Raw genomic sequence first — 10,399 nt, 5'->3', positions numbered from 1 at the left:
CCAGGCCCTGCTGGCCAGCCAGGCCAGTAGCTCCTAACTCCAGGAGATCCACCAGGCCCTGCTGGCCAGCCAGGCCAGTAGCTCCTAACTCCAGGAGATCCACCAGGCCCTGCTGGCCAGCCAGGCCAGTAGCTCCTAACTCCAGGAGATCCACCAGGCCCTGCTGGCCAGCCAGGCCAGTAGCTCCTAACTCCAGGAGAGACACCAAGCCCCACTGGCCCCCCCTGGTGTCTGTTGCCAGACTTGAGGACTGGGATTCCCAATATGGTGCCTATGAAATAGATCAGACCAAGTTTTAAAATATCCAGCTTTAAAGCTACAACTCTAAATAGACTGGCCAAGCAACACACACACACACACACATACATACATGCCTTGAATAATATTAAATAAACTCTTACCGTGTGTAAAATTGGCTTCCACAGAGGGAGAAGCCAGTCAGATGTAGCATGAATGTTTGGCACTTTTGAAAATGTTTTTTCTGTTCCAAATAGCATTACAAATGCTAAACCCTTCTCATCTTTATACATTACCTTAACGAATCTATTACTTCAGCAACTCGATTGTGTTGCGAATGAATGTAAGCTGTAGTCTTTCCCCAGTTTGAAATGTTTTCTAAATTCTTCATCTCAGTCTCTAGAGCTACAATAGCTGTTCAACAGCTCACATACTCTCATACTGGCCAGGCATGTTTACCTTGCAGTTTCTCACAGTGACATTTGACAGAAATAGACTTTGACGTTTGTATTTCAACTTTTACATCTTAAATACGAATATTTTGTACCAATATTTAAATACATTGTATATACATGTTTGTCATCTTATAATACGATCCTGTATTGAAGTGTTTTATTTCAGCTACGTTATTTGTTCCTGGTCTAGTAACTAAAGCATGTGCTGTTGTCCTTGATATTCTAGAAGCAGTGATATTCTCACTTCGTTATTCAAACAAACTACCTATGGAATGCATAGTTTAAATTGCTCTTACAAACACTGTCCTAAAGTGAGCACAGTTTTAATAAGCTACAGTTGTTTTCGCTTACTCTATACTTGATTATACCAAAGTGCTCATGGTGGTTGTGATGGATAGATTGTTGAGAGAGCGAGCTGGTTTACAGCTTGATGAAAATATGCTACCAAGGAAACCGTTAGAAAAGATTGGAGTTTGGATCCAACAGGCTTCTCTGTCAACCTTCAGGTGAACGAGAACACTGTTTTGCCCAGAATTGATCGCAAACAACAAATGTTTCTTGTTGTCATGGTTTCTCTTGACCTTTACTCAGCGACCTTTGAACCCGCTGGCAGGTGTTTGGTTAGAACCTGAAAACCGAAACAAGTTTCTAACCTGTGGGCCTCAGTTCTTTCTGTTAAACACTTTCTTTATCATTTTGACTGAGCTGGTCTTTTTACTGTGTTGCCCTGTGTGGCACCCTGGTCTGAATCGTCAGACAGTTTGTATCTAGAAAGTCATCCTTGGAAACTGGAAAAGGGCAGGCACTTCAAAAAGTACTAATAATTGGATGAACCATCTGCCTAGCAGCGTCTAACCAGCTGTCTTGCAAGGTTAGTATATCGCCCCCATGCCTGTTTCTGTATATCGTGTCATTTTATGATCTGGAAAAGCCAACATTGCTCAATCTCTATTAGACAAAGGGGACTGAGCACCTCAGTGTTACATGAACACTTTATTATTGTGACCCTTAAGTGGTCTAGATGTATTGTTAGTTGTATAGAATTTATTACACAGTCCAAAATACAGTAAACCTTTTTAAAATTCAAATATTAGTTTTGTAATGAACAAAACTGATATCAGTCTTGTGATCAAATGAGAAAATAAAATCATCTAGACATTTCTTGTATGTCCTTGCTTCGTTCTGAAAACACCTGACCCAGTGTCGCAGTTTTTCATGAGATAGTCATGAAAAATAGTTACAGTCGTGAGTTGTGCTGTTGTCAGCAGTTTGTGATAGTAATGCAACCTACTAACCAATTAGAAGAAGTGCATTATGCACTTCCGTAGTTAAAAGTTTAGCAGGAATTGAACAACTTTGTGATAACCTTAAATATCCTCATCAGCGGAATATCTTCCCTCCCCCCCTCACCTGATCCAGCTTACCTTACCGTCGCTTAGCAACCGTCCTCATTAAAAATGGATGTGGTGGTGTTGTCCTGGTGTCTGAGGAGGGTTCCTGCCGCCTTCCTGTTGAGCTCAGGTGTTTGGATGTGCAGGGAGGATGAGCAGCACGCAGGAGGACAACAGACATGCTTTTTATCTACAGTAACTTCCTTTTAAATGCAATCTCAGGACACTAAAGATTTCAAAAGGGAAAGTAAGAAAATAATCAGTAAATGAATGGCAGTAAAAATGCATACATCGGCCTACTGTATACGTGCTCTAAAAGATTCTTAAAGATAAATGAGAATCCAGGTTATTCCTCCCAAATTCTAATCCCGACACACCTGGACCCCCAGACACACACACACCTGGACCACACACACTCAAGGCCTTGGTAGGTCCAGAGAGGCTAGGCAACAACGACACAAGTATGCACAGTGTTTTCTCCACCCTCCTGTTACACACACACACTTTCAATCACTGCTTTCTTTCTTAGGAGTACAAAATCTATCATGCACAATACAAATTTAAAAAATGACAAAAGTGTGTCTTCTATAACTCGTTAATTTATTCTAATGGTTTATCTGAAGATTTATGGTCTGTCCGTATCTTAAATTAGCCTCTGAGCGATCACTGTCTTTGACGAGAATAATTGCTTGGGTTTCTAATCCATTCCAAATAACGATTTCTCAATGTCCTTCAGTACGCTCCAATGACATGCGATCGATCTTCTGTGTCATTCCTGTTCACGTTCTGTAGGCTTTCAGAAGGATATTGATGATGAGATGTCAGAGGGCCTTTATGAGAAGTTATTGGAGCAGGAAGTCAAAGCAGGGAGGACACTAACGGAGGAGCAGAGAAGCGCTTCACCTCCAGGACGTGACTGCTGTGACCTTTAACCACATAAACAAACGTAGACCGACTGTTTGTGAAGCATAATCTAGCATGTTCTACTGTCATGACTTGAGTGTGTTGATGCTCTTGATGCATGGGTCTCGTGCGATGTGAAGTTCTCTCTGCGGGCCACTGGGTACAATCTAAAGGTCAAATTACCTAGAAAAAATGTGCCTACATTTCAATTAACTGATTTTTTTTATCACTGTTCTGTTTGGCATATGAACAGTGCAGTGACATATTGGATGTTTTGCATCTGTTCTGCAGTAACCTGTGCTAATTCACTGTAAAACACTGTGATAAAGCTAAATAACAATATAAATCAATACTTTACATTGTATTGGTTTATATTGATCAAATACAATCCTTACATAACATGTCTTTATTGAATCCACATGGCTGATTGTTGACTGCTTTCCTCACTAAGAAATCCAGCGTTATCTGACATTAAAAGGCTGTCATTGCCTCCCCAGAAATTGATGTAAGTACTTCGAGCGATCCAGTCCCCTATTGAAGGCGATGCCCCGGGATGCGCTCCATCGTTATAGCTTATTGTCTCCATAGCGATCTGATCGCAAGCCCAACAACGTTGCTGTGGAGCTGCCGCTTCTGCCGCCGTGTCCGTGTCTGCCGCTACGTCCTCTTCGGCAGCGCTGAGTTTCGGGTTGCAGAATGCCCAGACCATGCCGCAGAAGTATACGAAAAACGTTCCCATTACCATGACCATGAGCGCATACGACTCGATCATTGCCTTGGTGACGGCAGATGTCATCTTGCCGTACTTTTCAGTGTTCAGATGATGACACGATGAAGAGATTCCTTGCTCAAAACAGTGAGACAAAAGAGAGAGAAATTGAAACAGGCTAATGTCGCATTTTGAAATAGGACAAACGGGTCTTAAAAATATCGAAATAGACAGATTCACAGCTGTAACTTCAGGTGCCCTGGCGCGTTGCGTGTGTGACGATGTGTGTTTGCTACCGTCATCGCAGTGGAATGAACCGTCCAGTAATGGATGAGTAGGATTCGCTGTTCACAGATCCGTTTGGAAAGGTAAACAGCGCGTTCTAAAAATACACGGCTGCGCAGTCTGTTGTGTTTCAGTTAGATTCTTTTAGATAAGATTTTGCATGAAATGCTCACTTTATAAAGCTACTGAAAAAAAGGAACTGACCCGTTTTGACTGGCTTTGAAATGGCATGCTCACAGTGGCATACTGTGTATAGCCTGCAATACTATATTGCCTACTTTGTACACTGAAGCAAAATGCTCATAGCTTACAGCTAGGATCATAGTCGACATAAAACAGAACTGTTCCATTTGCAGTAGCCTGTAGCATACTATGACTTTGGAGAAGGATTCGAGGAATTGCTGATCATCAACCTTTGCTTAGCCATCTGTTGAACGGTGTTGACCTTCTCTGACCTTTAAGCCCGCTGAACCCAAGCATTAACTTTCTCTACTATAAATGCAACTGCATTTTCAGATCACTTCAGACTGTGAATCTACCCTCAAATCTGTACCCCAATGTTCCTGTCTCTTTAGCATATTCTCGTAAAATGTATACTAAGAATGTGACACTGTAATAACATTTCACTGTGTTTTTAAATGTTTATTCATCTGAATATTCTACAGATTAAACACTGACACGCACTTTTTCTCACGCATAACAATGAGCTTCACAACTTCAACTGGGTACAAAACAAAACAAGGGTCTGACTCCTTTATCGAAAGTCGTTGTGGGTAGCGTAGTTTTTAAGGGCCTGCTTTGTAACGCTTTCCTCACAGACTCTTTGGTTTGAGAACTACACGCCCCATCCGGCGCCATCACCGAGGCACCGGATGTCACTTACGCCGGAAGAGAAGACGGTCCTTTTCCGAGCCATCTTGTGGCATCATCTAGCGAAGTGTTCGCACCAAGCCTCGTAGAATCGGAGGAAAATCCTGCTGAAGGGGCGCCATCATGCCCGGACAAATGCAAGAAGGTTTTGGCTGCGCCATAACCAATCGGTTCGACCAGTTATTTGACGACGAGTCGGATCCTTTCGAGCAGTTGAAGGAGGCCGCTAACAAGAAGAAGGAGGCTCCTGTTCCTGGTGCCGCCAAGACAGCTGCACAAGCTGCCAAGCAACAGAAAAAGGAGACACAAAAAGAAAGAAAGAATCCTCTTGCTGATATTAAGAAGGAAGAGACGCAGGCACCGGCTCCTCTCAAGAAAGATGGTAGGGAAGCCTATTCCATATGACCTCTTAAACTGTCAAATTGCATCGAAGCTAACACAGTGTCTTGCTAGCTACGATTCTAAAGCCTCCATGAGGTCAACATGATTCCTTTTGTGCGTCAATTGGTCTATTAATTACAATACAGTGTGAACAAGTCGTACTTCTTGCCATAGTGTGCAGGGCGTTACATGGTAGGCGTGATAGTGGTTTACACGCCTTGGTAAACTGAGTGATGTGGGCCAACTTGTTTTGCAGCCAACCAACGCAGGCCTTGTTAAAATGGGGCCAGTCAAGTTGGTTCGCTAGTCTCGCACAGTTAATTAGCTATCGTAACAGCCTGTTGTTTGTTTGGCTAAACAAAGTAATTTGACAGGCTTCTGGTTTGTACGTCAGTATGGAGATGTCGATTTGCTAGTTGCAAATCTACAGGTTCCACAACGAGCCTAACTTAATTAGCTGATAAACTGCGATTTAAATAAACTAGCTAGCTACTGTAGTTCACACGATTTAGTTTGTTACTATCGTTCCTGTCGGGAAATACATACCTGGTAGTCTAGTTATGTAGCAAGTTGGAAATGATCTAGTTATCTTGATTAGCTCGTTGGTCAGTGGTAACAAGTGAAACCAAATCTATGATCTCAATTTGCGTAGTGACAGCTCTCGTGGTTGGAGATAAGGGCGTAACAACATAAACGTCAACACTCCTTCAGCTAGGCTAGATAACTGGCTGACGTACGTTCCTCCCTAGGCGCGTACCTTTTAGAGTAAAACATGGGCGTTACCCATAAGTATGTACCATATTCTTAATAAAACGTAAAACCCGTTTCAGTTAAGTGTATCAGTTCAGGGGCAAAGGCGACATTAGTTCTCAAGAGAAGATGGAACAGGTGCAGTTAGTGTGTCCAGTTGCTGCATGTTGGAGTCTATTTTGGTCTGATCTAGGCGTGGGAGGGACTTGTGACCAGTGACTGGTCACACTATCCAATCAGATAGAAACAGTGGTGACTGTCTTGATAGGGCTGTACCCAGCCCTATCAAAGCAGTCATATGTTTAATAGAGACAGCATGTGGCTAGTATAGCTCACATGTAGAGCTTTTGACTGCCTATCAAGAGTCATAGGTTCAAATCCCCCCCACTCCCACCTTTTGGATAAGCTGCTGAATGAATACATGAATTGTGTGACTGTGTTGATGAGCTGTGTCGTGTCGTCTGTCGTGATGCATAGCAGGACCCGGCGTGAGGAGGGTGCCCCGTAGACCAGAGGGCCCAGCAGGGGCCCCACAGCAGGGGGTACAGGGGGAGGGACGCCCCCCCACAGACAGACGGCCAGACAGACGACCCCCACGCGAGCGGCGCTTTGAGAAGCCCACCGGAGGGGAGGACAAGCCTGAGGGAGGAGAGTTCTCCGTAGAGAAGTGAGTGTTGAGGGTGGAGGGAGGAGGTTGGAGGGAGGAGGGTGAGGGTACCAGGTCATCTCAGGCAGACACAATATCTAGGCTCCAGACAGCCCTCCCATTGGCTGTACAAAATGACAGGTTGTTTACATCCGTTTAATAATTTCAAAACCTACATGTGGACCTTTCTACTAAGCTTACCAGGGAATAGTCATTCATACTGATATTTACATTTTACATTTACATTTAGTCATTTAGCAGACGCTCTTATCCAGAGCGACTTACAGTAAGTACAGGGACATTCCCCCGAGGCAAGTAGGGTGAAGTGCCTTGCCCAAGGACACAACGTCAGTTGGCATGACCAGGAATCGAACTGGCAACCTTCGGATTACTAGCCCGACTCCCTCACCGCTCAGCCAACTGACTCCCTCGATATTGATCCTCTGTTATAAAAGCAAAACCTAAAGTGGGACATGTAAACCAGTTAGCCTGCCTGTCTGCGTTGAAAGGTCTGTTGTAGAGATGAGCAATCATGTTACACATTGTGGATGTCTTTTAATCAAACTCGTGGTGTTCTACGGTGCCATCTACATCTGGTGTTCTAACCTTGGTCCTCTACCATGTCCTCTAACCCTGGTCTTGTCTTCCCCTGGAAGGCCCGTGGGAGAGAGGCCGCTGCGAGGCCGGGGCGGGGGCCGTGGAGGCCGTGGTGTGGGGCGAGGCCGGGGCATGGGCCGCAGCGACGGCTTCGACTCCCGGGGGAAGAGAGAATTCGACAGACACAGCGGCAGCGACCGATCGTACGTCATCCTCTACATCCCCCAACTCTCTCCAACCCTAGTCTCTTTTTTGTCTCTACAAACCCCTTTCTTTCTCTAAACCTCTGGCCTCTTCCATCATGATATATTATATAGTTTGTGTAGGTCCTAGAATCCAGCTCCAAGCTAAAGCACATGTTGTTTCAGCAGCCAGAAAGGTGAAGAGAAGCGTGGAGGAAGTGGATCTCACAACTGGGGTACCGTCAAGGATGAAATGAGGTGAGCTGAGCCTGTTCAGGTGCCTGAGGTCTAGCCTGTCCAGGTGCCTGAAGTCTAGCCTGTCCAGGTGCCTGAGGTCTAGCCTGTCCAGGTGTCTGAGGTCTAGCCTGTCCAGGTGTCTGAGGTCTAGCCTGTCCAGGTGCCTGAGGTCTAGCCTGTCCAGGTGTCTGAGGTCTAGCCTGTCCAGGTGCCTGAGGTCTAGCCTGTCCAAGTGCCTGAGGTCTAGCCTGTCCAGGTGTCTGGAGTAGACAGGGTCTGCAGCTGGCTTTGTCACAGCTGATGAATGTTGCTGTGTCTGCAGTGGAGAGCTGGACCAATCGAACGTCACGGAGGAAACCCCAGAGGGAGAGGAGCGTCCTCCAGCAGACACAGAGAACAAGTAAGAGTACTTCCTAGCACACCCTAGTGCTTCCTAGCACACCCTGGTGAGGGCTAGGCTGACCCCCCCCCCCCCCGTCCTACCGCAGGGAGAACGAGGTGGAGGAAGTGAAAGAGGAGGCCAAGGAGATGACCCTGGACGAGTGGAAGGCCGTGCAGGACAAGGAGCGCGCCAAGGTGGAGTTCAACATCCGCAAGGCCAACGAGGGCGCCGCCGACAGCCAATGGAAGAAGGGATACGTGCTGCACAAGTCCAAGGGTGACGAGGTGAGGCTGGTGAACACACCGTTCCTCGTGCCCTGATGAGGCCCAAGGTCTTTTATACACACCTGATTCAAATGAATGGGTCGTTATCTAGTTATGCAGAAGCCTGCTAACGACCATTCATTAGAATCAGGTGTGTTGGAGCAGGAAAATCTCTCAAACATGCAGGACAGGGGGTACTTGAGGACCAGGGTTGAGATCCACTGATCTAGATATTTCATTGTAGTTGAGAGTGTGATTGTTGCACTGCGTCTGGGAAATACAGCCCGTTCCTGGACTGAAACACTGTTAGGACTGTGCACCCCTGGTCCTGCTGCTGGACGTCGTACATGCAGTATTTGGCACATCGCTCTGGATAAGTGTCTGCTAGATGAGCAGACGTGTGAGGGGGGTCTAGCCCAAGGGCAGCTGTGTTGATGATCTCATGTCTTCTTCTTTCCCCTGAAGGAGAAGAAGCCAGGTGCTGTGATCGAGGCTGAGGTGGAGCCAGAAACCACCAAGGTAGGTTAAGCACACACACACACCATCCATCCCCTGACCACCTCACCTGGTGTTACATATACATTACATTTAGCAGACGCTCTTATCCAGAGCGACTTACAGTAAGTACAGGGACATTCTCCCCAGAGGCAAGCAGGGTGAAGTGCCTTGCCCAGGGACACAACATAATTTTGCACGGCCAGGAATCGAACTGGCAACCTTCAGATTACTAGCCCAAATCCCTAACCCTGACTCCCTGGTGTCGTTTCAGGTTGAGGATGAGCACCACTTCCGAAAGCCGGCCAACGACATCACCGCCCAGCTGGAGATCAACTTTGGAGACCTGGGTCGACCGAGCCGTGGGCGCGGGGGCCCCCGAGGGGGGCGGGGGGGCCGAGGGGCGCGGTGAGGGCCGCGAGCGAGAGCCCAGAGACATCCGTGAGGTGGGGGCCGCATCCAGGCCAGTCCGCGGACCCAGACCTGACAAGGTAACGAGTTCAACACCATCCAGCACCTCGACACACCACACCCATAACCCCCAGAACACATCCACCTCACCTCACTGGTAACCTTCCAGCCCATCTTCACCTCTCCAGGATGGGTACCTGACTGTGTTCTCTCCCCCTCCAGCCCAGCGGTGTGTCTGTGCCCAATGTGGATGACCCAGAGGCCTTCCCTGCCCTGGCCTGAGCCTGCCACTCTGGGCCCCCCAGACCCCTGGCCCCCCAGACCCCTGGCCCCCCAGACCCCCCTCCACGAGGCTTGCATGTTTTGGATCCTTCAGCAAAATTGAATTGATGGAGAAGACTGTCATCCTGTATGACACTCAACTCTGAGGACTGAATTTTACCGATTTTAAAAAGATGAAACAAAAAAAACGAAACAAATGAACCGTAAACACAGAAAACAGAGGACTCTGTGCTCTCTCAGTTATTGAGGTTTTATACTTAAACAAGGTAGCAGGGATGTTTCATACAGTATTTTTTTCAGAGATTATGCTTTCTTCATGAATACTTTTTTGTATTGCTGCTTGAAAATATGCATTTCCAAATATAAGTATGAGAAAAGTATTCTTTAGCTTGTGGTGTCCCCCTGGCTTACTCAGAGATCCGATGCTGTAACCAGGCGCTGTAACCAGGCGCTGTAACCAGGCGCTGTAACCAGGCGCTGTAACCAGGCGCTGTAACTAGGCGCTGTAACTAGGCGCTGCACAGCTCAAGACCTGGGGGTTTCTGAATATGTTACTGCTTTAGTTCAGGTTAAGGAATTTAGATATGGGTTTTCTTTTTTTAAGTGTGGTCTATACCTCTTAATCTAGGCCTGGTAAACTCTTCCCTTGGTGAGGGATCTGTGTGAGGGTGCAGGTGGGTTTAAAGCTATAATCCAGCGATTGCACTTCTGTTACAGCTTCAGTTCTGTTAGCTGAACGAGGGTTTCCAAGGACTGGAGGGTTTGAGGGGAGAGGGGGCGTGTCCACATGACTGCGACTGCGATTACGGACAAATCCTGTCTTTCTAATCCAAACCCAGCTCTTTAACTGGCGCTGTACAGCAATAGTAACCATGGCACCCTTCACCCCCCAGTTCTTTGGACCCCCCCCCCCCCCCCCCCCC

The 10,399-nt window shown here is 46.9% G+C and overlaps 1 protein-coding gene across 1 annotated transcript; it reads left to right on the top strand.

Annotated features, from left to right (window-relative positions):
* The first annotated feature begins 4,862 nt into the window (after positions 1-4,862).
* On the top strand, positions 4,863-10,387 carry serbp1a (SERPINE1 mRNA binding protein 1a). The gene is given in 10 exon segments (XM_067230309.1): positions 4,863-5,232; positions 6,462-6,648; positions 7,284-7,427; positions 7,593-7,664; positions 7,966-8,043; positions 8,132-8,309; positions 8,754-8,807; positions 9,058-9,185; positions 9,187-9,274; positions 9,417-10,387. Coding segments are annotated over 10 exon segments (1,248 nt in total). The 5' UTR covers positions 4,863-4,973; the 3' UTR covers positions 9,477-10,387.
* Positions 10,388-10,399: the final 12 nt, after the last annotated feature.

This window comes from Osmerus mordax, chromosome 27, assembly GCF_038355195.1.
Source record: "Osmerus mordax isolate fOsmMor3 chromosome 27, fOsmMor3.pri, whole genome shotgun sequence".
Taxonomy (NCBI): domain Eukaryota; kingdom Metazoa; phylum Chordata; class Actinopteri; order Osmeriformes; family Osmeridae; genus Osmerus; species Osmerus mordax.
Note: the sequence above shows the minus strand (reverse complement) of the source record. Positions and strands in the feature narration are given on the sequence as shown.